This window comes from Anopheles funestus, chromosome X (assembly GCF_943734845.2).
Source record: "Anopheles funestus chromosome X, idAnoFuneDA-416_04, whole genome shotgun sequence".
Classification (NCBI taxonomy): Eukaryota; Metazoa; Arthropoda; class Insecta; order Diptera; family Culicidae; genus Anopheles; species Anopheles funestus.
Window position 1 is genome coordinate 13,037,045 of NC_064597.1, and position 26,711 is coordinate 13,063,755.

Sequence of the window (26,711 nt, forward strand, 5' to 3'; positions counted from 1 at the left end):
TTTGGGAAATTTTGCAAAAAAAATTAAATTGTTTTATTTTAATGCCAATGGGTTGCAATGAGTTTCTTTTCACTCTAATAATGCTTGAAATAAAAAAAAGAGTGAAAAATAATTAAAAAAATCAAAAAATTAAAAAAAAATGAAAATTTTCCTCATTTTTGCACCATTTGCCTATAACTCGGTCGGTATCGAACGGATTGCCAATCTTTAACCTGTGGTCGATAGATGGCACCAATGGCTACATTTTCTTCTTGGACGGCCATGCCCTCAGATGTCTGTGCCAGAAGTTATTCGAGGAACCAAGTTCCTTACCCTGTTTGAGAAAACGTAAAATTGTCCTCATTTTTGAGCAATGTAGCAAAAATTTTAAATGTGATATATTTTGATGGGAATTTGTTGCAATAAGTTTCTTTTCACTTAAATAGTGCTTTAAATTAAAAAAAGAATAAAAAATCAGAAAAAAATTTCAAAAAAATTTTCCACTCGAAAATTTCATAAGGCTTACCCCTTACGATTTTTTTGGGAAATTTTGCAAAAAAAAATAAATTGTTTTATTTTAATGCCAATGGGTTGCAATGAGTTTCTTTTCACTCAAATAATGCTTGAAATAAAAAAAAGAGTGAAAAATAATAAAAAAAATCAAAAAATTCAAAAAAAATATGAAAATTTTCCTCATTTTTGCACCAAATTTTGCCTATAACTCGGTCGGTATCCAACGAATCGCCAATCTTTAACCTGTGGTCTATAGATGGCACCAATGGCTACATTTTCTTCGTGGACGGCCATGCTCTCAGATGTCTGTGCCAGAAGATATTCGAGGAACCAAGTCCCTTACCCTGTTTGAGAAAATGTAAAGTTTTCCTCATTTTTGCTCCAAATTTTGCCTATGACTCGGTCGGTATCCAACGGATCGCCAAACTTTAACCTGTGATCGATAGATGGCACCAATGGCTACATTTTCTTCTTGGACAGCCATGCCCTTAGATGTCTGTGCCAGAAGTTATTCGAGGAACCAAGTTCCTTACCCTGTTTGAGAAAATGTAAAATTTTCCTCATTTTTGCACCAAGTTTTGCCTATAACTCGGTCGGTATCCAACGGATCGCCAATCTTCAACCTGTGGTCGATAGATGGCACCAATGGCTACAATTTCTTCTTGGACGGTCATGCCCTCGGATGTCTGTGCCAGAAGTTATTCGAAGAACCAAGTTCCATACCCTGTGTGAGAAAATGAAAAAATTTCCGCATTTTTGAGCAATTCAGCAAAATTTATAAATGTGATATATTTAAATGCGAATTTGTTGCAATAAGTTTCTTTTCACTCAAATAATGCTGTAAATTGAAAAAGATTGAAAAATTGTAATAAAATAACAAAAAAATCTATAAAATTGCCTCTCCAACGCTCATTTTTGCTCCAAATTTTGCCTATAACTCGGTCGGTATCCAACGGATCGCCAAACTTTAACCTGTGGTCGATAGATGGCACCAATGGCTACATTTTCTTCTTGGACTGCCATGCCCTCAGATGTCCGCGCCAGAAGTTATACGAGGAACCAAGTTCCTTACCCTGTTTGAGAAAATGTAAAATTTTCCTCATTTTTGAGCAATGTAGCAAAAATTTGAAATGTGATATATTTTGATGGGAATTTGTTGCAATAAGTTTTTTTTCACTCAAATAATGCTTTAAGTAAAAAAAAGAATAAAAAATCAGAAAAAAATAAAAAAAAATTCAGCTCGAAAATTTCATACCATTCAATCCTTTCTGTGAGATGGCTCTGGAGGATTACGTGTTCCGTTACAACAACTTGCGCTGCCAAAACGTCGGGGTAGACTCAATCTCCATATTCCTGCTATTATTACGGTCGCACTGCTGGTGAACCTATACCTATCCAGCATTTGGCGACCTTCCCAAACCAGACCATCATCACCACCAAAACCCTTCGAAAGATTATGGTTGTAAGTAGCCATGGAGACACCTTCCGTAAATTGGCGATGGGTTTTGAAGAATATCAGCAGCCACCAACTGCCGTCCGTCCAGCGAAGCACTCTGTATTTGCTGGTCAACAACAAAATCGCACACGGACTGCTAATGCAGAGGATGGATCGAGCGTCTTCGGCATGCTCAGTATGTAAATGTAACCTCCTGTGAAACATGTTCTCCTGGTATTAAAATTTTAATTTTCAAAAAGGTTTTCCAACCAAAAGTTATAAATCTGGATAGATTCTAATTAGTGAATTGATTTATACCCCGTACACTGAAACTGTTGTTCGATGGAGCGAAGAGTCCACCAGAAATACAAACCCACCTATAAGTACCTACCTTATAGCACTTTCCGTATATTGAAGCGTATGCATTTGATTGTTATATTTGTTTAATTCTCCGATTTATTTGTTATACCTTGCTTGTTTGCACTAATATGCTAATGCTTTCGCGCCTTTACTGCATCCCTATTCTTGTATATTTTCTACTATTCTGGTAGTTGCGCTTGCGTTTGGTTTCTTTTACTGTTTGTCCTTGTGTTTACTAGCGCTCGCTCCATCCCGATCACACCACATCCGGATACGAGACACACGCTGCCCCAGTCGCGCCATTACTTGCCCACAATTATTTAATTTATTTAAACCCCTCATTTTACTACTAACGATTGTGAACCAACAGTATATTCGAACTATCCTATATCATTTTGTTTTAGTTATAATTTTAATTATCATTACGTTTAAGATATAGAAGAGTGTTTAATGCACGTTATATCTAAATATATATATTTTTTTATATATATTTAAATATAGATATTTCTATTATAACTAACAGCACTAAATCATTGCTAGTTAATGTGTTTTTTGTTTTGCATTTTTATCTCTACAAATTCATTTCTCGTTTTTGCGTGTGTGGGTGTGTGTATTTTTTTCTCGAAATGTTTTCACAAATGTCCAGACTTCAATAAAAAAAAAGGTTGACCCATTCTAAACCCTAGCTTTTTTCTACATCTTATTTAAAGGGGTTTCTTCTTTTTACTTGCAATTTACACACCATACGAGAATGAGAGAGAAAGAGAGAAAAGGCAGGAGAAACAAATAATTTAAAACCCAAAGCAAAGTAGAGAGGATGGTGTAAAACACACGTTATTTAAAATATCCAGGCACCTACACACACACACACACACGCACACACGGACACTCTATGTACAACAAATGGTGCTCCATCTTCGCTTCACGTTTTCGGTACGACAAATTTATCATTTTGCCCATTGTTAAGCGCACACAACATATCAAAAATTAAAAACAAAATTTTTAAAAAAGTTGAAACAGTTTGGAAGAATAAAGTTTCTTAATTCTACATAAATAATAAAACAACCAAAAAACAAACATCTATCACTCTTCTTATTTGCTTTCCTTCTCCATTGTATGGTGCCCTTCTTTCTCTTTCTCTCTTTTTCTCTATCGCTTCTTTATGTTCAAATTAGGTGAGTGTCTCTGTTGCTGGTCGTATTCGGTCGTGTGGAAGAGTAGCCTTTACCCCCTTGTACGACTGGTTATATTATATTCCATCGTGTTGTTGTTAGGAAAGAACCATAAAATAGTACGATTGCTACAGTAAGCGAAAGATCAAGACCGTACCAGTCTCTCGGCTGTGTCTTTATCACTATAAATCCACTACTAGATTCCTACCAATTTCGTAAAGAGTGTGTCGCCCATTTTGCTTACCTGGTGCGTTTCTGCTATTGGGTACGAGTTTCTGCTAGTCCTTCTTTCTAGAAACCCCCTACCTACAATATCTAAGTGTATTGGAAGGTGCGCTAAGGATGTACACAAAATAATACCCAACCATCTAACCCTTCGTGAAACACTCCCTTCTCGCGTCCTCCTCTTCCTTGGCTCACGCTACTAAAGTTAGGATGTGTCTGTGTACGGGTGTGCATTGTGTAGATATAGCAGAGGGTGCCATTTTGTCGATTAGCTTATTCGCGAGCAGCGTGTATTTCGACTCGTAACAGTGCAGCACACGCGCATGGCTTATCTCTCGGTGTCTGTGTCTACGCGGTGTTTTTTTTTCTCCCGCAACAACCGACACCGATAATCACAATGAAGGTTCACAAACCGTTGTTGGTTCAACATATAAATATCAACACCGTATCCAAAAACAGGTAAAGTAAGGGGAAACTAAAGGCATACTTAGAAAAAGTTATCAATTAACAAACGACTTTGCTGCTTACCTCTGATTTCCGGATAGATGATAATGCGGGAATATATCAAGGTACGGGGTAATCCTTTGACGTTCTAAGCCCTAACGAGGGAGACGTATGGGATGGCTGTGTGTTTAAACCTGTTGGTCACGACTTTCGCTAGCCTTTAACACCCTTAACACGCCCTAACGGCAACCTGCCAGTGAACGGAGGGACAGCAGAACACCCCGTTTCATCCGTCCCGTTTCCTTCTCGAACACCCTCACACCATATTGGCACGTTAACTGCAGGCAATCATCCATTTGCTTTTCCTTTCAGCACACAACACGCATCACACGGCCGCACTTTTCATGGTCCGTAAAGGGATATTAAACTCCTTTTTAGCTCATTTGCCCTATTAGCAACCTACTTAGGGGCCCGGAAATAAATCTATCACATCCGGGTTTTTTTCCCCTAGTCATATTATCAGGTTTCTCTGCAATTTTCTCTTGTTCTTCTTCTTCTTCTTCCTTTGTAGAAGTGTTTCACGATACGGCACAAAAGTCCAGCTTCCTGGGCCCTCCTGCGCTACCTCGTGTGTACTCAAGAACCTCTAAGTATGTGAACCGACAACTAAAGGTCATATGTCTCTCTGCAAGTTTCTCTGTGGACCTCTTCTCAGTATGTTTGACATGTCTGCTCTAAAAGGATGTTTAGCGTTTCGCGCAAGATTATCCCTATTATTGCTTGTATGTGTGTGTGTGTCTGCGTGGGTTAATGGAGCTTAAAATTCATTTCGTCAGGAAAAAGAATAGCTAATCTGCTGGTCGTTTTTTTTTGGGTGGGGTGGTTTTACCGTTTTCCCAGTCTGTGAAGGATCCGCTCACTAACCCGCCCTAGATATTGTGATACGGATAAGAAATCTTGCGTTTAAGGTAGGTGTGAGTGTGTTTTAAATCGTGGCGCGCCGTACGAGCGGTCACGATCGATGATGGTTCGTTGGTGGATGGTGCTTGGTGGTGATTATACCACACATTCACTGTCAACCTAGCTAGGGTAAGTTGGACCGGTCCGTCCGTCCTTACGGGGAGCTGGAACCGGCAGCCGGACGGTACAGCGGATTTCGATCCTTTACCGGCAATGGATGTGCTTCCGTGTTGAAAACCCAATCGTCCAAAGGCAGCAGTGAGTCGTCCGAAAACAGCAAATAGAGGTACTGCAGACAGATTGATGTAAGAGACGGGTTTTAGTGGAAAGTGGTAACATTTAATTGCCAGTATTGCGACCATTTACCTTCAGCGTTTCGGCGAGGAAGAAACTTTGCTGCACATCATCCTTTACCGGTTCGGTTAGATAAACGTTCTTCAGTCCGGTGTAGCCGGTCGGTGTGCGACAGTGTTTCTCAAGTGCCTGCACAAGATTAAACAAAAAACAAACAACAACCGTTAGCAAATGTTCAGCCTCACGCAGCTGGTGCGCTTCGTACCTGTACCGCATCCCAACCCCAGTCACGATACTTTTGATCGTGCGTTAACCGCCACATGATGAAGTAACTTTCAAACGTTTCCGGCCGCAGGATGTAATACTTTTCCTGGGCTTTCAATGCCTTCGCCTCCACGCCATCGTTGAAGCGGAACGATTCCGGACCGAGCCGGGTATACGTACGGATGTAGCTCTCGTGGCATGTGTTGGTCAGACCCTCGCCAATCTCCATGTACTGCTGTGAATACTGATTGTTCAGAGAGGTACCGCCCAGCCCAAAAAGACCACCTACGGTAGAGAGGGGAGATAACAGTGGTAAGCAACGCTTCTGATTTAGCAACAGCAGCAAAACTTACCCGCAAAGCACGCCAGATGATCCATCTTGTGTTCGAGCCGGTCGAACTTCATGTCGGACACGTACGTTAGACCGCTCGGTGTGTTCCGCACCATGTGCTTTATGATTGACTGCATCGCCTCGTCGTACATTTCGCGCGCTTCCCAATCCTCGTGACCGGACTGGATCCACGCCTTCAGCAGGTACTCGTAGAAGCTATCGCCGAGCGCACCGAGCGACATATGCTGCTGGCCCCATTTGCCCGTTTTCGGGTTAAGATAGTTCGGGTACAGACCCTTCGGCTTTTCGATGTCCTTCAGTACAGCGCGTATCGTTTGCACGCGCTCCCGATATACCGAGTCGCCGCTGATATCGCTCAGGTAGGCAAACTCCATGTGAAGCGTCCCGAACTCGGACAGAATACTGCTACCACCGCTAGCCCAGCCATAATTTTTGCTCACCTTCAAAAACAAAGTCAAACGAAAAAATGTTAAATTGCATGTAAGGCAGTGAAGAAGAAGAAAAGGTTTCTGCGTGATAAGAAAGATGATCTAGATGGGGGTGTGTCTTTTTTTGAGCCAGATACAATTTTAACATTACGATTCATCCTCATAATAAACCATTCAATAATTTTATGTAAAGAGTAGTGTGCACAAACGAATATTGAGTTGTAATCCTATTCCTTTACGGCAACCATTTTGTGCATCCTACTCGCGAAGATTGTGAATGACACTAACACTACAGGATATTGTCGTGGAGATGTGACTATCTTCCGCTTCTTTCGGATCGCATAGCAACACAGCAACACATCGATAGGATAGATGAGAGCCAGGTGTGTGTGTTTGTTTTTTTTTCTTAGGTGAATGTACTGCATTCTACTATGGGTACTACACCTACTGAAACAAGCAAAATGGCGACACAGGACGGTCGCTTGGTTACTAACCTTATAGAACAGGGTGGTAAAGAATAGCTCTACGTGTGTAAGTATTCTATCGAGCATAGTTTTAGGCTTTTCTCGACATTTAACAACGGATACGGATACGGTTCACATCCGGTACATTGGTTTGGTTGTGTGATAATACGTAAACACACATACACATCACACACGGAAACAGTCAACACAAACGATCGTTTAATATTAAGTAAATAATTTAAAGAATAAAAAGATAAAATAAAAACACAGTGAAATTGTACGACAAACAAACACGCACACACACACAGGGCAGGATTAAACAGGCAGGAAGCAGTTGTGAAGCAGCCACACACGTTGACACCGAGAAGCAGCACAACACGTTGTACGGCGGATCACATACACAACAGGCGCACAAGATGGCAGGTCGGGACAACGAAACAAAAAGCAAAACGACCGTTTGGTGAGGTGGTGGAAGTTTTTAGTTTTTGGTATAGGGTTTATTTTTAAAGGGAAAATTGTGTACGTGTGTATAGTTAGGTGTAGACAGTGGTTTTAGTAGTAGTAGATCGTAGGGTATAGTAGTGTGAAAAAGGTTTTTTTTTTATTATTCCATTTTTCAGTTTTCCGCACCGATCCGACCGATCGGTAAATTGGACGGTGATGGTAAAAGAGAAGGAAAAACAAAGTTATCGGTATAGCCATTAGGATCGCCCACATTCTACAAACCGCTTCACACAAACGGGTTGGACAATGTGTTTAATGGTGCGCATACAATATACAATATAGTCACAGGGAGCACTACAGCAGTAACTGACCGATGTACGTGGTAAAATCTGACTTTGCTAAGTAGATTGCACCGTGAGTGAATTGTTTGGAAAAACAAACAACAAAACATAACAAGTTGAAAATGTAGTTAAAGAATAAAAACGGAGACACACAAATGAAGGTGAACGCGTGTGAAGTTACTTGAATGGACTGTTATGCATACAGGCAAAACAAATAGCAGAACAAAAATAGCTCGAAGAAAAGAAATTACATGCAAATTTGACTGCAAAAACAACAAAAACCATAAGATCACCTTACTAACAAACAAAAAAAAAATCTCCAGGTGGAATGCACTAGCATAAGATAGTGTGTAGAAATGTTTCGTTTAAAACTTTATAAAAATAGACTTGAGTAAGAATTGTCATATATGGTTTAAAATAATCTCTACCACATGTTCCGCATGCTCTCCACACTTAGCCAATCCGAGCCGTTTATGATGGATAACAATCTGAGTTCGATGGAATATCAAGTCGCTCAGAACAAGGCTACATCAAGGCTAATTTTGTATTAAGCGTGCTTGAGGAACCAGAAACTTAGGAAGCCTACATCAATTAAAATAAATAAACGGCCTGCGTTCATTTTCGAGGGTTGAGATTCGAAATCTCTCAGTACATCAGAAAGTTCATGTCAACAATGAAAATAAACGCTTCAAAACACGATAAAGTTACCCAGGACGTTTATTCGATCGAAAGAAAAAAAATGTCCTAGGTTACCAAATTGTTCGTTTTTTTTGTAAATTGTCTCCCAGAGAAGAAAACAACATACTAAAATCGTCCAATACTCCAGAGAGAAAACAAATTGCAAATTAGAAATTGGCATGCTCTCAGTGATCGTTTGTTTAGTCTCTAAAGCTTCCTTAAGAAAAGCCTCACTTAAAGTTAGCGAAAGATTTTATTCAGCTCTTCCAGAATGCAAGAACTATTTCAGTCGCGCCCAAACCAATCTTGTCCGTGTGGAGAGCATGTAAAAATTATTTTTTGTTTTTGCTTTTTGAAGTATAGAAGCGAAACACAAAACGGTGTGGGGTGTAGCGATGAAAAGAGAAAGATGTAGTTGCCTTTTAACATTGCGTACCAAAACTACGTGTCTGTGTCGCTAATCTAAGTATTATCGCTAATTACGAGCCCATATAGAGATAGCAGCAGCAGAAGACGGGAGCTAAAAATTAAAAAAAGCAAGAATTTTGTCCACGTTCCAACTTACCCCATTGTGTACGTTAACCAGTGCGTACGGGATACCGGTCGGTGTTTGGAATGCGGGCAGCAGCTTATCCGCAACGTACCGTGCCTTCTCGAGGAACAGCCGATCGCCGGTGAAGGCATAGCAGGTGAGAAAACCGCCGATGAAGCGAATGTTCGTCTCGAACACGGACAGTTCCGCATCCACGTTGTCGAGCGTAAACTTGCGCTCGACCCATTCGCGACCCTCGTCGAACTCCTTGTGCAGGCCCATCAGATACAGCGTGTCCAGCCCGTCCACGATCGTGGCACCGAGATCAAACGAGCCGAAGATGCTATTGCTGTGGCCACGCTTCGACAGCGGTCGGAGTTCATTTTTGCCCCACGCATACAGCTTGTAGTTGCTCCAGGCGTGCACCATCATCTAAAAAAACAAAACCAGACGTAAAAGAGAACACATTAGTATGCAGTTTCGATGTAGATGGAACGAAGGGAATGAACGAATGGCAATCAATTTTAAACCGAATGTTGACCTCGTTTTCTGTTACGCCACGTATAAAAATTGTGTCAACCGTTGTGATGGATTTCTTGAAAAAATAAAAACCGGTGGCTTACACCATCAGCATACATTGAGCTGGGCAGTAGAGTTCTGGACCATATTTTTCCAATAAAATGTGACATCTCATCAACTTAACGTGATAATTTTCAACTAGTAGGTACGGTTTTTTCCACGATCTAGATTTGTTTGCCACCGCTGGAACCAGTGTATGACATAATTGCTTATAACTTCTTCAACAGCAGCAATATTTGCTAGCTGTTTAATCACCAATCGCTATGTATTGCCACGATTTTTGCTGAGTAGTTTGTTTTCAATATACACCGCTCGGCACATATCGCCTTCATCGGAACCAGTTTGCCGACTCAGCGAATGGTTCCACTCGAACCACATCACCGGTTCGAGTTGGCGTCCTTTGAATTTTTTAGTACCTAAACCTCACACAATACAAGGATCCGAAATTCCTACTACCAAAGGCGGAAGCGAATTTGTCGAACAAACTAACTCCGCCCGAAGTTCAACGAACGATAAATGCAAATACGCATAATAATATGCTTCCCCGGAACGGACAACTCGGCAAACTGAGATGATCAGCTACACGTAACAATTCCCCCCCAAAAAGCCAAACAACGCATCGAATTTGTGATGAGTTCAATAGCAATGTCACGGTGCACGGGTTTGAAAAGTTTCACGGTCGTGCCGGAATCCCCACTTGCTGCGGGCGCAGCAAATCTTCAAACCTTTCGACAGTAGGGGGGGAAACTCTTCAACTCTTTTGGAGTCGGCCCCATAACCTTGCCGGTTGTCTGTGTGCTACTGACAAACGGTGTCTTTGCATGAAACCTCCACACCAAGCTAATGAATCGTGGAGATGTACATGCCTTGCATCAGAACGATGGTCTTGTTGATGGTGAGCAACAAGCGTACATATCCTAAAATTTGAAGTGAACAACAAATGTAGTAAAAATCGAAAGGAAACACACACGGTACGGTTGTGATTGTGTCAAGGACGCATGGGTCAAACATCCGCTCGGTACGGCGTCACGGCCAATCGATTTGCTGATGCGAATACGCAGTGTGCCATTCGCTTTAACGGCAACAAACTTGACAACTGTGATGTGCCTTTGATGTGCCCTCCATCTCCCCCCCTTCCTCAAAGTGGTTGAACGGAGAGGATATCCAGCACGTTAACGTTTGATAGTAGAGTTAGTAGTGCACGACCAGGTATAAACGCGTATAGTGTGTGACGGAAGTGAACGGGACAATAAATGGACAAAACACCAAAACACACAGACCTGTCGCACGTAGTCTCGCTTCTCGTGATCGATCGTACCACCTGCACCAACGTCTGGGATGTTTTCGATTCGCAACCAACCGGTTGCGTTGACGTATCGTGGCACATACGATGCACTATCGTACAGAGACCGTCGGACTCGGGTTTCCTCCTCATTTGCAACATCCGTACCGGTAACATCCAAAGTCGGTTCTGCCACTGCCGGTGTCAGATCGCGCTTGGTGTGTGCGTAATGGTAGTATCGTGGATGGTGCGGATCCAACTCCGGATCGCTCGGTTCCGTACCGAGCCCACTAAACCGGACGTGATCGTCGTAGTCGAGGAACCGTTCCTGATACCGCTGCGGGATGGTTTGCTGTAGCTGCAGCGGATCGAGATCACGCTGCTGACGCACCACCAACGTAACACCGGTCATTGCCACCAGAAACATAGCCGTAGCAACAGCACTCATTATGAGAGGTTATAGGCCTATTCCGGCCACGATCTAAAAATGCTTGCGTTTGAAAATTGTATCGCCGATACCGCGCGGCACCACTAATTCGATGGAAAGAGATTTAACACACACGCACGTTGTTTAGTACAACGTTACTATCGGACGCACCGCGGCGCCATTTTAGGCGACGAGTTGACGTTCTTTGACTTTTTTAGTACCTAAACCTCACCCCACACTTTGTTTCACTTAGTACACCACGGTGCAAAAAATTTGCTGCTGGATTTGCACATAAATCTTCGAAAGCAGAAAAAACGAGTTGATTGAAAATGGTACACCACCGTGTGTACACTGCGTGTGATTGTAGTGATAAGCTGTCAGTTGCACCGGGGACGCTCTCTCCGCTATGACACCTATCGCAGATTTGACAGCTTAGTGCAAGGCTATTTAAAAAGACCAGGTGGTGGAATGTAGAGCATTTTGACATTCAAGAAGACGTAAAACAAGAAGACATCGTTTGACAAGGGTGGGGGCGTTTGACATCATAATAAATACCTAAGCAAAGATACACCGACTGTTTAAATTGCAACGGTATTTGCATTTTAGATAAAAATGTTTAAGGGATAAGGTGGCTGGAGGGTACGTTCGATATGGATGATCTTGTTAAAGTTATTCTTGAAAGCTCCAAACATGTAAACCTATAAATGCCATATACGGCATCACGTCTTCAGGTATAGCGTAACACCCCATCTGGAAAAGAAGCTTTCTATTGCACCTCCTGTGCATGCATCAATTAAAGTAAAATAAGGTTAAATCCCATCGGAACCGTAGCAAGGATTGATTAGCCGACTATAAAATAAAAATAAGTATAGTAAGTCAGAAATGGCTGGCTGGCCCTAGAGGACTGTAAGGCAAAAAGAGTGAGAGAGAGAGAAGTTAAAATCCATGTTTAAATATTTGCATGCTTCAAACTAATTTTACATACATAAAATAATAACATTTTCGTACCAATTATTTAAGTAATAGGTATATTTTACCATAATCATTTTGTTATGCATTATGACACATTGACCATACACTTAAAACCAGTGTTGTAAACCAAAGACCCCCACCCGCTTATGTCAAAATATCTGAAGAAGAATTTTGGCAAAACTCGCTAATATTCGACCTGGTCTCCTAAAGGGACCTTGGCTTAGTGAAAGCGTAGAAATCAAACGTCCGGCACGTGGTAATGCTGTACGCTGCGGTCACTAGAATAGGACGTTCGGTTCACGCCCGCTTTGGAAGGTGATTAGGGATCGGTATTGTAAGATGGCACACGTTGATGGTACGGTTGAGTTTCTTATCAAACTATCAAGCGGTAGCTAGTTGCTGATCTCGTTCTCGATTTCCGGTATCATCCGTCCCGCTGGTTGACATTCACGAAATTGCCAGTCAATACGCCAAATGATGCCACAGGGACCGGTTTGTTCCGAGCTAGCTGTGCACTAGCATATCAACAGCCCTGGGGTGTGTGGTGTCAGCGAACTCAGCACGGAGCGCTGGTAGGTACATCGGCCAAATCAAGGCCGTTGGCTACACGGAATCGATCTGCAAAATCCGACGCACAAGGAATAACGCGCCACCACACCAAACCCGGTTCTTCGCACACAACTACACTGCAAACCGGAGGCACCGGAAATGGCGCGCGTACACTCCTCCGTCCGTTCCGTACTGGTGCGGGCGGCGTCGTTTGACAAACTGGCGAAGCGTCTATCAGCGTACCCAGCAAATGGGGTGCTCTTGTGCGATCAGAGACGGTTGGCAAGCAGCCAACCAGCTCTCTCGCACTATGGGCAGCGATCAAGGAGAACAACCTCATATTAAGCTATTTTCCTTGGATCATGTTGATTACAGATGAAAATACTCACTCTATTCAGAGAATTGAAACAGAGTGAAAGAGTGTTTATAAGGTTTTGAATCTTTTACTCACTCTTTTGTGAATCATAAAAATATTACTCTAAACTAATCCTTTAATTACTCCTTGGCGTTTCTTAATTACTCTCTATCTCTCCCTCTGCCGACTAATGACTCACTCCTTGGGGTTTTTACTCACTCACTCTCTCTGCGCACTAATGACTCATTCTTTTGCGTTTCAATTCACGCAATAAGAGTGAGTGAGTGTTTTGTTACTCTTTTTAGGTTTAAATCACTCTACTCCAGTGATTAGTTATTTAATTCGCTGCAATGTCGTGTCACTCTAATTGCGTGAGTTGAAACGCCAAGGAGTGAGTCATTAGTCGGCACAGAGAGTGAGTGAGTAAAAACGACAAGGAGTGAGTCATTAGTCGGCACAGAGAGTGAGTGAGTGAGCACGTAAATGAGTAAATAAAAGAGTCATAACAACTCCTTATGTTGAGTTGAACCCATAAACTCTTATGCACGATTAAACTCACTAACTCACTCTTACTCAGTCTGAACATCTCGCTTTTTTTTATTTTGAATTGGTTTATAACTGTTCGATTTCGTAACACTCACAAAAAAACAGACTAAAGACTAAAGTTTAAAGGAAGGGAAAAATCGCGGATATTTTTCGGTTACAAGACTTTAATTTTGGTTACAGTTGTATACCTCACTATTTGTTAACCAAAGTTGTGTTTTCATTAAGACTTTGTTAAAACATAGTTTATGAATATATATTTTTATCTGTACCAACGTACACACTTCTCACCCATAGTGCTACGCGGTGCAACAAAATCGCACTCTCTCTCTGCTCTTGATCGCTTCATTAGATGCGTGCGCACGCATGCTCTTTCTTGTGTGAGTTGTTGTTATGTTTGCGATCGCGTCCTTCAATGCGATCAGCTCTCTCTCGTGAGGTTTTTTTGGCGAAGGTTTTTGTGCGTGAGAGGTTTGTCGCGCGCACTGAACCGTCTTTAGCTTTTACGCGCACAGTACAGTGCATGGATTGATTTCTTCACGCTCTGTATAGGCCAACCTTCCCCCCCGATTAGCTTTGCAGAGCTCAGAAATTGTTTACACGCCTTCTGTATTCCCATCTAGCATGGTGGAATTAGTTAAAATGTCACTCGAATGCATAAATAACAGCAAAAACTGTAATACTGTACAATGCTTCAGAGTTTGCGTCGTGTAATTGAAAGGTTACACGGAAATCTAGTCTAGTGTGAACGGTAGAGTCGTTTCTTTATGCGGTGTTTGTCCATCTCCCCCTTCGTACATACAAACATCCCCTTACTCAGGCAACTGTTCCACTGCACATGTGACAGTCCTTGTCAGCTGATCCGTGCAAGAGCAGGTTACAGAGCACCGGTGAAGGTGATGTACTGATCGTGCAATCCACCAACAACATCAAGAAAATGCATAATTCAAATGCATATATGCTTCACTGCATGTAGAGGTCAACACCGTACCAACCATTAACAAATTAATCGAAACACACACTCGGGCACACGGGTGTCAGAGAGGCGTGGATGTGAAGACTCATCCATACGTACTGTCAAGGACATACGCGCACATTGCCACGGGTTTCCTGTGCCGCAGCCGAAGAAGCAGCCATTGCAGCAACCCTCGTCTGTCTTACAGCAGCAACCAACCAATATCTAATAAGTCCACGCCGGGTGAACCAAAACATGAAGACATCCACAACGCCACCTCGTCGCAATCCTCGTCGTGGGTGAATGCGTTTAATTCCAAAATTGCCTCCAAGGATCGGTACCATCAGCCGTTTGTCAAGCCAAACGTCTTAGTGAGCAAGGCCAGATGATTCGTATGGAGATTCAACTGAGCGGCTACAGTTACAGCGTTTGTTTGTCGAAAATTTGTAAGAAATTGTTGAAGTTCTTTGCCGAAACCTGAATCTAACCTTTATGTGTGATCTATTCGTCTCGTTTAGTTTAATCCACTCATTTAGAGGGTAACAGATAATAGACACACAGAAGAATAAAAAAAATAGATCACCTTGTGAGATAGGGTGGGATAAGATCAACATTTGGTTGAATTGCTGAAGGATTTCTTCAAGATCATCCTTGAAAGACAATAATTTTGTACCTTCCGCCGTACACTTCCACGCTACTCCGGCCGATTCGCGATGACCTCACGCTAGACGCCGCGTACTATCTCGAAGCGTACGTATCAATTTTCTTGGTTCGCAACGCTACAAATAACTCCCAAAAGCAATATGGCGGCCCGGCAGAGGCGAAGCCATCCCCGATAAGGACACGGTCGTCGATGGCTGCTTTGTGAAGCAATCGGTGCCCGTAATCAGAATCGTACGATGCGACGCACCAGTACCGTCCGTTCCACTTGCTACGGGACCGACCCGTTTAGGGTTTAAGGTAAGGTTGAGTGATCGTTATGTTGCGGTGAAGCAGATTAACACTTCCGCCACACGCCTGAGCGGTTCATCTACAGTTCGCTAGGTCGAATCGATCGTACCTTACAATTTCCTATCATTGTTTTTGGGCACTACAATTCTAGGGCACAACGCATCAGAGTTTCGGTTCATTTAGGTGACCTCATTTCACAAGACAATAATGCTACGAAAATTTCCTCAACAAATGGCGTCTTTAGTTTGACCAGTACTATTCACCTTTGTCGGTATTCTTCCACTCACGACACACTGGCGAAATAGACCGATTTCCGCCTGCAGCCATTTCCGTTAATTTAATATTAAATAAAAAAAAACAGAAGTTAAATTATTGCTTCCGCTACAAAAAAAGGTCGCGACAAACACATTCCATTTGTGAAAATAACCAAATCACGGATGGATGGATTTAATTGCATTCGGCATGCAAATTGGGACCTCTCGACACACACGAGCTGTGTGCCACCGATGAGACGCCCGCGGGGGTTTCGGAGACAGACACATTGTGGCAGAGACACAACTCCAATGTCTCTGAATGTTAGTGGCCTATTTTTCCGTCCTTTCTTCCGGTGTCTTTTCTGCACGGTGCGAATTTCTCTGGAGAAAGTAGGCCCTCTTCCACCCTCTTCTCGTTTCTATGTTAGCTTGAACGTTTAGCCTAGCTCTGTTTAGATTGAAGTAGAAAAAGTATCGTAACGCACGGGAGAACTGTAGAAAACTTTGACAAACATGGTTTTCCCTTCCTTTTGTCTTCATTTACACGCACAATCGAATTATCTGACTTTGTAATGAATGTAACTAACAACCATTATGGCAATGTACGCTGTAAGTATCATCATTAAAATAAATAAACACACAACGGCAACGGGGTATTTCCTTGTCTCACTGGATGAGGGCCACTCGTCAGCAACAAAGATACGGTGAAAATTAACACACTACAAACCGCTTTTCTCTCGTTCCGATTAGTGACCATCCAACGCATAACAACCGAAGTTCCATTTCCCTACATACTACTACTCCAGGCAAGTAAGTGCATCGGTTTCGTTTTACTTTTTTTTTTGCACAAAAGCAAAGAGAAACACTTTTTTCATTTGCGGAGATGGTGGAAGCGCAGGAACAGAGTGGGCGATCGAAATGTGTTATGCGGGTTGCCTACAGGCATGGCGCGCGCTTGCTAATGCTAAGCGTGTTGCATATGCAAAGGCGCGGACGCATTGCTTCTCTGGTGCCCAATTTACTGACGGGATAAATCTTTCCAACCTTGGTAAATGTATCGAAAGGTGCAAGATCTGTCAAGTGTACGATAGTTATCTGCTCATCTCATCTCGCTGTTACTGCAGACCCGATTTCAAAAGATAAGCAAGCAATTGCTATGCTATTATAAGGTGTTAAAAACACTAACAAGCGCTAAAGCAACCGAGCACATTACAGTCAGCATAAATCACATTTGTTTTGTCATTTTATCTCAACCATCATGAAACTTGGGGGGGGGGGGGGGGAATAAAAAACCCCACTTGATGTGAAGGTAGCACGCCGATGTTAAAACTTTATAGCAACCAGATTTACTGATTAGCATTCAAAAGCGTCGTGTGGGTAAAAGTTGTTTCAGCTGAAACTTCCAAACAAGCTGGAATCTCCATCACCCAACCACCGTTTAGCGGGGTTTAACGGCCGGGTTGTGCTTTCCTTCTCGCTTTTTGTTTAGTTTAACATGAAACTTTAATTCCCCAACGGTTAAAAATAGAACCTACCGAACATTGGTGAGGTTCGAGAGACCTACCCTTAACCGCGACCAACAGATTCCAGTCGCATTTTTTTTCTTTGTTGTTGCTGTTCATAAGCATCCACAAATTTCTCACCATTTGCAAGTTTTGCTTTTGCTTAGAGTGTGTCTAACTTTTTCATTTTGTTTTTTTTTCCACAAGAGCGCTATGTAATGTTTCACCAACTGGACACTGGGCACATAGTTCCTAAAGCATTGAAATTAAAATAAAAAAAAAATGTTAGTCATTTTGCTGCGTGCAGGCATGGGAACACGGTTTGCGCAAGGGCATCACGGAACAAAAAAACGTAAAATCATTGCACAAACATAGGCTCCCCCATTCCTCCGGCGGCCACCTTCACACGATTTGCTCACGGTACCATTGCCGGTTGGTGCAAATGATGCACTTGTGCACGGTTGAATGCACGGTGCAAAATGCTTTTCAGGCCCATGTTTCCACTTCCACTGTTTTGTTTTCCCTCCCCCCGGCCGAACGACGCACGGATTGCAGCAGAAGAAGCAGTTGCACAATCGTCCCCAAACGGGGACGCTTGGAGCAAAACTGGAGCAAATCACTTTATGGGCTTTGTTTGGTTTTCCGTCTTCTCTTTTATTCTACCAAACAAACTCCATGCAAAGAAGGTTTTTCTATCTTCATCGATGAAGGTAACCAAAAACAAAAAACGAATGCTGGTGTACACGACAAGCATCCAGTCGTGCGTCACGGTGATGTACATGTACAAATCGCGATCGGATCACGATCTTCTACTGCTTCGTTTCGTTCATTTTTGTTTTGTTACACTCCATGTTGGCATCCGCTTTTGAACGCTATTAGTGTTCAATGCGACTACTGTGTGGGGACCCTAGTGATGTCGAGATAAAACCAATCTTGATCATGGTTGGTGTGGAAGTGGAAGAATCAAAGATAAGCGACGCTACCCCTTGGTCGGCAAGAGGGTGCCGGCCGTGTTATAGTAGGCGTGTGTGTGATGGAGCCGCACAATGTGGATCTTGTTTGCCTTGCTGGCAGCTCCATAGGCCACGTCACGCATGCTGTCAAACTCAACCGGGTACAATTATGGTGACTGTCACGGGTGTAGAAGCGCTCGGGGTAGGACACACGACACAACGAGCTAGAATTTCGCACGAACCAATCCGATCTTTGCATGCGATTCGAAAGCAGAGTTGGGGAGAGTGTGTGTGTGTGTCCAAGTATGCCAATGAACCCGAAGAACCAGACGGATGCACATACATGTATAGCACATGTGTAGCGCCGTGGTTTCTCAACGACTGGAAATCGTCCACTACACTGATGTCAAGACTGGCGCGAATGTAAAGCCAATAATCTCGATTATATTAATTAAAAGCGTTCTTATGCTTTTTTCTTCTCCTACTGCTAGATGCTGCTGCTCTGTGTGCGTGTGTCATCTTCTCAATAACGGTGCTTTGGCGGTGATGAAAGATTTGCTATTTTGACCCACGAATCTGTTACGAGCAGAACGAGAACGTGGCATTCCAGGCTGTGTTTAGCTTCTCTATGCTTATGAAATTTTGTCACGTAGCTTATATTGTTATAACTAATCTACCGTACGTGTGTAAGGTCTATCTTCTATCTGTAAAAAAAATTAAAAAAAAGAGTTAACAAGTAGCTTGCCGAACAACGCATAAGTAGCAACACATTTAGCAACATGTGAAGCGTCAAAACACCAAAACCTTCCACGAAAAAGGGGTGAAAAAGAAGTTGAAAGGGTGGATGGGGGGAGGGGGGGGGGGGGCGGGGGTTATTTGCGATTGGCTTTCTTGCTGACGCGACACCACAAGAGATTGATAATTGTGGACACACGTGGCCACAAGCCACTGGTAACGGGGGCACTTACACACAAAACGCACGAAACTGGGTACGGCGCATTTGCTTTTCGCCGAACCGGAAACACTGCTTGCAGCTTTAAATAACGAACCGCGCGTTTCATTTTGGCAGCAAACGGTGCTGGCCTTGACCTTCGGCATCGTGAAACGCGCGCCCCGGAGCAGATTGGAGCGAAGCTGTACGGGCACCACAGCAACAGTAGTGTCGTATATCAAACGCAAAAACCGTCATCGCAATGTAAACCAGCGATAGGCAAACAAATAAACAAACCGAAATAAAGTACAAAAGATTACAAAACCAAGCAGGGAAAAAAACAAATCACGCAACAGGACCAAAACAAGCAAAATAAGTTGGAAAAATTGTTGCAAAATGTGGCGGTGCGTGGTTATAAAACAACCCGCATGTCAACAGCAAAAAATAAAACGTGCCAAAGGTGATGTATTTTGAGCTTTTCTTTTTGTTTTCGTTCCCTGAACCGTAATTTTCCCCCGTTTTACTCTGGCTCAATTCACTCGTCGCACGTTGCTACGATACGCTGCCCGGCAGGGGTTTGGAAAATGCACGACTTCCAATTAAAGTCGAACCGTAAGGGAACATTTGTTTTCGATTTGGGAAGTATCGCGAAAAACCAATAGTACCCGAAACCGGTAAAAATACAGGCGTCCCCCGAGTTACGACTGTATTTGGGAGCCGAAAAAAGAGCCCGAAGCAAGGCATAAGTCGAAATCGTCGTAAGTCGAGTTAGAATCGTTTAGAACAATACGTAGAGAGTCGAAAGCTTTATTTAAATATTCTAGAGGAAAACATAATCTAGAAATCGTTTTGAGTAGTATATTAATTAACCTTTTCAATATCTATTTAATACGGTAGAACGTCGATTATCCGGGATGCTCGGGACCGGACTTACGCCGGTTAATCCATTTCCACGGATAATAGTCCATTAAATATCAACGCCATTTTTATATCTAGATCAAAGTCTGTAGAGTAATGAGGTCTCGTAATAGAGGGGTTTTGGCAGCTCTTGGAATAACAATGAAAAATAAAAATGACAGATAGGTGTCCGAAGCTCCTACACGATGTTGTGTAGTTGTATGTGTACGGTTGTTTTGGAGGCTGCTTCAGCTGCTCGTGTAAACATGATTTTGTTTCAAGATATCCTACGATTAATTGTTGTAGATTTTATTTTAAAACGAAATCTTTTAATAGTGTGATTATCGTGTAATACAATGCGTAATGGAAATTTATGGAATAGTGCATATATTCCCCACATTTTAACGTTGTAACGACTGTCGCCAAAACTACGAGCGCTGAAATTTGCTCAGTAAACAATTCACCAATACATAGCCAAGGACGTCTAACTGTCAAAATGAAAATCCAAGATGGCAATGTCAACAAAGCCTATTCCGAGACCTCATTACTCTACAGACTTTGATCTAGATAAAGCGTATATAGCAGACTATACTATGGTGTTCCTTTTGATGCTAAAAATGGTCCTCAATTAAGCAAATTATTATCGAATAACAATTAAAATTTAGAACGGGCGGCTCGGTGGTGCATGTGATAAACGGCGCCTGTCCACACGGCAGGACCGGGTTCAAATCCCCCCGTAGCATGGACTGACTATTCTGCTACGTGGTAAAATAAGTCTTGATACGGCCAGGTCGTTCTAACCGAGTTAAACAAAATTAAAATTTAGAACGTAAAATTAAAGCATTTCAAATATATCGTTTAGTGACGATTTTAAGAATTTACCCAACCTGACATCAGTACAACTATTCACTACGGTTGAACAGCTGTCAATTTTTGGCGCACGGTTAATCCGCCCCCGGATAATCGATGTTTTACTGTATTCATAAGTTTATTGCAACAATTTAATTTTTATAATCTGTGCAGACCATGATTTTTTAACGGTTCCCGGTGAAAATTAAAAAAACTGACTATTTGAAATTTAAAAAAACTGAACTGTCAAGATCAATATCGTCGTATCTCGAGGGGATCGTAACTCGAGGGACGCCTGTAATAGCTTCTTGCTTAAAATAAATTAAAGCAAATGCACACGGAATGTCACCAGTAGCTGGGACAGAACCTATTTACATAGGCTTATGCAAAAATGTCCAGTGTTTGTTTATATTTGTTTTGTTTTGTTTTTTTTAATGTGATAAACATTCAACATAAACAGCACGAATGGGCAGTGTTTAAACGGTAAAATGTGGCATTTAGGGAATCCGTTTAGCGTAGCTTTCGTGTTTGGCGAAAGTGTATTTTTAGATTATCCCAATAATGAACTGTTGGCTGTGGTTTTTACAGCGATGGCACGTCAAGATAGGGACAGGCAAGTGAAGGTGATGCAATGGTTTCGCCGTATATTGAATGGTTTTCGATCGGATGCTTGTGGTAGGTCACTGATGGTGATCTTCACATAAATACCGGCATTGATTCATTGCATCCGACTCATGTGAGCAGCGCTGATAGTACTTGTACAAAATCCACCCATCCCCATCAGACAAGAGCTTTGATGTGACCTACATTTGCTTTCCCGTACAATCATCTTTTTGTTGTTGTTTTTTTAAAATGGTTTCGATAATGTCTACAAACTCTAATGTCTACCGGTTGTGGAACGATAATAGCAGGCGGAAACGTAATTGCTATTTCATATGTCATTAGTTTCGGCTTTCCTTACTAACGCGCTTGCTCACTGTTTGTTAAATGCAATAATGGAAATGGGAAATTGGCTTTACACAACCAAAATCCACAAAGCCTAACCACTATCGGATAGTAAATCGATTAACTTTGACAACACCGTATACATGTGCGAAAGGATGAGCATCTGTCATCTGTTGACAGCTAGTGCTTGAAGCGATCAGGGCCATTACATACTATACAATTAAGTTTTAATTGTAGTTATTAATTTCATTTAAAATGCAATTTGACAATTCAGTTGAAAAGCTTAAAACTTGTGATAGCTACAAAAATGCTTTGTTTTGATTTTTGAATATAAAAAAATAAATAAGAAAATGACCAAAAAATATTATTTTTCATACCCTCTACAGTGGAGCGCCGATTATCCGGGCATGTTGGGACTCGATGGTGGCGGGATAATCGAACAGCACGGATAAAAAGTTCACAAGGTTTGGTTGACAGGTATGCGTTTATATAACACACTTTAATATTTGCTCTTATTTTTCCTACGTTTAAGTAGCTGTCCTTGCTGTCCATGAATTCTAACAAATGAGCATACGATTTTGCAGAGTTGAAATCTTGGGTTGGGTTTTTCAGTCACTCATCTTCTGATTCTGAAATAGATTCATCGTCCGTATTGCATCTTGTTTCTATAATAATACCTGTGTCGCTTTTGAATTCGTATCCAGGATAATTAGTATTCTCTCTTCTGCGCTTTCCTTGCCTACATGTTCCAAACATGATAGTTTTTAAAGATTCTTCCGATCCTTAGTTTATACAATCCTTCAATTTCCGAAGTTTTCAGACCGAAGTAGAGTTATATACAGAACTTTCTCTCAAGTCTGAGCCAATGAAAATCTGGTATCAACAATAGTCATTTTTTCCAGAAATCTATTACTCTTATACACAGTGTACGCATGGGTGTACTTCCTGTTCCTTGGAAAGTACGAACGACTATAAACGCACCTCAGATCTCATGCATTAAAAGAAACATGGCTGGATTCGATATGAAGCTGTCATTTCAGAAGCTGCACAGATAATGATACAAGCGGATTAAAAGTCTGTATTGTACTGTATTAAAAGCCCACAAGTTAAAAAGTCGCATCGCCATCATGATATGCAAGAAAAACCTGATCGAACTAATGCATTCGTTCCTAAATGATCACAATTTGATCCAACAAAAAGGGCGAACTTTATCCTATTTTCTCGCTGTTTTTCGATTTAATTTTAATTTCTCGTGTAAGAGAAAGCAAAACAAGCTCGCTACGTGGGGCAAACAGTAACATTAAACTTGTTTTTTTTCATTATCTATAAAACAGTTTTATGAAGCAAAAGTGAGATACAAATAGCAATCGGCAAGTGGACAACAGCAAGCAGATCGTCCCAGAACAGAGAAGACGATTATCTATTTACACATGCAGCGAACGCCACGTTCGTCGTTCCGCACCTATTGGTGTGTTTTCGTCATGTTCTTATTCGCTGTTTGCTTAGTATCAATATTTAACCACTCAACATATACCACGGCAGGCTCGTGGTAAGTAAGAGGAGGTGGAAAAACAAAGGGAAAACACAAAACCCCGCGCTATGTGCGCTGTCATTATTGAAGCGATAGAAATTGCAACTAACGCAACAGGCAGCATATGCATGCCACAAACTTTACACGCAAATAAGTGCATACGGAAAACCCCACAAACAAATGGTACCGTCCGTTTGTGTGCACGTCACGTCAGTGCAGTTTGTTCGCTTTAATCGTACAAATAATAACTGTGCCCTAGCTTCATAGGCAACACTTACATGCAGGTTCCCGTTTTTTTTGTGTGTATGGTTCAATTAATTGATTAACGCCAGCAGAGTGTGCGTTTTTTTTTCGTTCTTCTGTCTCGCCTATCTGATGTACCGGAAACCCATTCCACCGTTGTTTTTTTCGTGCATATATTGCTTTTGAACGCCCGTTATCCCTCCGCCCGACTACTATCACCACGCGACCAGTACTTCATTTTCTTGCCGCACCGTTTTGCTTTCAAATTGCTTTTCATTTCATTACATTCCATGCGCAAGTACCTTGTAGCTGGTGGAAAAGATAAGTCACTTATCATTGCGGTTGCCATTGTAAATTTTTTTAAACCCCATTCCCCTTTCCCACACATTCACTTACCTCCTTTACTTTGTTGCGCTTTTCCCGCACAGCTTGGTCCGGATCTTCGCCGACGGACGCGTTAAAGATAAGCCCGGCCGGGGACCGGGATCCCTGGTGGCGCCGATCCACCTGCTCCTGCTCCGGACCGTCCTCCTGCTCTAGCCCGTTCTGGGGCGGCTGGACAACACCGTCCGGGCCTTCGATGGCCGGTCCGGCCACCACACCAACACCGCCGGGTAACCGGTTCGCTTGGTCCGGTTCATCGATCGGGCCACCGCCCTCCCGTTGCTCACCGGCTCCATCTGTTTCTTCCCCTCCTCCTCCACCACCACCACCACCATCGTCACCGCCGCCCGTATCCGGCTTTTCGAGAAAATCGTCCGGCAGCTCTTTCCGTATCTTCTCCTGCAGCTTCACCCGATCGTCCTGCTTGTGGATGTCCTCCTCGCCGGTACGACCGTGGGCGGGTGGTGGTGCCGGTATGAAAATTTCCGGCCCGGCACGCTGAAACTGTTTGTACGCTTTCAGCACCCGGTCCGCACTGAAGTTGTCCGGCAGGAAGAAAAAGCCACCGAAACAGACAAACCCGAACGTGGACAGGACGAGCAGGATGAGACATTTTTCCCGCGATCGAAACGATCGCCGACCGAGCAACGGATTGGTAACCGACCCATTCGTCGTACCACCGTTGCCGGTACCGCTGCCTACCCGTTGGTACGTGGGTAACATGTCCTTGCTCTTTCGCTTACGGTGGGGTTTTCGCACGGTACGACCTTGACCGTTACTAGACGCGCTGCTTGGCTTCGGGATAGGCTGCGGGTGACAGTCGCATACATTCACGACAGCACAACTTCGTCCCGTAAGGCCTTTACGTTATTTTTTAGCAGCTTCCTTTCACGCAACTACACAATAAAACCCGTTTCAATCCGTATTTGGTTCCCGTTTTCTTTCCCTCTCTCTCTCTCTCTCTATCTCTCTATTACTTCTCGTTTTATCACGCTCTGTCTCTTGCCTTTTTTCCGGGCAGGGTTGTTCTTGCTGAGGTAGAGTTGAAGGACACTCGCAGGTTGATGCGTTCGTTTCTTCGTATCTAGCCTTTCTTTCCGGGATTTTCCAACGCTTCAGGTAGCACTTTATCCCCCTTTTTAGTGCCGCTTCCGTACGGTCGTTTTGGGAAAAGATGTGTTTTGCCGTTGGAACAATTTCGCTCAGACGTGTTTTTTTTTGTCTTTGTTTTATTTTCGCAAATCGATTGATTGCGTTTCCTGCTGCGACCTAGCTAGCGTGTCATTACCGGCGTAGGAGTTTAAGTATGATGGTGACGATGAAAGCGCGCTCGTGTACGGGTTGTGTTGTTATTATGGTGAATTTTGGTGTCGTTTTATTTACACACCTACTTCCCGGTGAAAGTTCGTGAGCATTTAGTCAAGCTGGACATCCTTTTTGCTTCCTTCAGTAATTATGTTCCGTGTTGCAACACACACACACACGCGCGTGTCGTCTATTGCTTTTCTTGGTCTACCCGGCTTATGTGATTACGCTACGTTCATATGGTGGCAAACCTACGCTGGAATGATTCGGCTGGCAGGTAGGTAGGCTTCCACTTGGTGCATACGGATTGATGGTTGGTTGCTGTTTTGGTCGGGTTGATTGGCCCTTTGCGGGTTTCGTTCGGTGTCACGGTTGATGGGGCTTACACCTTTCACCTCTTTCTCCGCAACCTGAGCGGATTATGCGTTGCACCAAGAACGGGTGGGGACTGGGGCAGGACGTGGGGTAGGAAGAGCAGAAAGTAGAACAGTGCGAACGGTGCTAATCTCGCATGCCCACCCGTTCCGTTAAGATGTTTGGACGGAGTTGGCAGGAGAGAAAAAAAACAACCTAGTAGTGGTGGTAATGGTGGCCAACAGCAGAACCACTCACCAATACGCCATTGCAGTTTCGCAACCCAAAATCGATCGAACTGGACTGTCTTTTCTGCGGTGAAAACCCGGACGCACCACCAACAGTGCACGATAATTCACGGAAACGGCACATTAATCCGCACACACACACACGCACACATTCGATCAAATGTACGCACACGGTACAGAGGAACGGGGATAAATCACAGGCCGTTGTTGCAGGAGCGAGAACGCATCACAGAACCCGTCAGTGTACGAGTCGATAGAAAAGGATAGAACGCTTCAACGAAGCTGAAGATGGAAGAAGGGAACAAAAATCTACACAAAAGCCTCGACGGAACCGTTATTACTTTTTTGTTTAACTTATCAAAACCACATACAACGGGTAAAATAACAATACGCACGCACACATACACACAGCGCACTATTTATCGTGATTGGTTGCCCGTCGCCGCCTAAATAGTGATTTCTGCCCAAGTGCGTGAACTAACACTTCAGAACGCAACCGTACCGTGCGCACCGTTACGAGCAGTGCGTGTGGAAGCAAGCTGCTTTCATTCCGAACAATTTGACAAGTTGGTAATTCAATATTGCTATTATGTCCTTCTTGAAATCCCATGGTGTCTTATTGCCTTTTCTGATGGTTACTTCGCCCGTAGTCCAATAGTAGAGCGAGAGCAAAAATACATTTTCATATAAGTAAAGAGAGATGGGATATAAAACGCATCCGAGCGTTACCTAACGTTATGACATATTGAGCATTATTTTGACACTTTCGCTACAAAAGGTTGCTGTCATTGATGCAGGGTTACTGTGAAATAATATG

General features: G+C 42.9%; 1 protein-coding gene across 2 annotated transcripts; it reads right to left on the reverse strand.

Moving 5' to 3' along the window:
* Positions 1 to 2,352: 2,352 nt before the first annotated feature.
* On the reverse strand, positions 2,353 to 26,447 carry LOC125768314 (mannosyl-oligosaccharide alpha-1,2-mannosidase IA). Of its 2 annotated transcripts, none has more exons than XM_049435766.1 (6): positions 24,000 to 26,447; positions 8,919 to 9,317; positions 6,000 to 6,438; positions 5,648 to 5,931; positions 5,455 to 5,571; positions 2,353 to 5,377 (listed from the first exon to the last, which is right to left on the reverse strand). In XM_049435766.1, exons 1-6 carry the CDS (start codon positions 24,708 to 24,710, stop codon positions 5,243 to 5,245), a joined length of 2,085 nt encoding a protein of 694 aa, XP_049291723.1. In that variant the 5' UTR covers positions 24,711 to 26,447; the 3' UTR covers positions 2,353 to 5,242. The 2 variants fall into 2 exon arrangements, with proteins under 2 accessions (XP_049291723.1, XP_049291726.1); XM_049435769.1 differs by lacking the exon at positions 24,000 to 26,447 and adding an exon at positions 10,745 to 11,609.
* Between the last annotated feature and the right edge of the window lie 264 nt (positions 26,448 to 26,711).

What these genes read in the sequence shown, in the direction of transcription:
- LOC125768314 (XM_049435766.1), bottom strand. Translation starts at nt 24,710, where the DNA reads ATGTTACCCACGTACCAACGGGTAGGCAGCGGTACCGGCAACGGTGGT. An exon ending in AGCGCAACAAAGTAAAGGAG is followed by an intron (nt 9,318 to 23,999) that starts GTAAGTGAATGT and finishes TTGTTTTTTTAG; the next exon opens with ATGATGGTGCACGCCTGGAG. An exon ending in TGGTTAACGTACACAATGGG is followed by an intron (nt 6,439 to 8,918) that starts GTAAGTTGGAAC and finishes TTGTTTTTGAAG; the next exon opens with GTGAGCAAAAATTATGGCTG.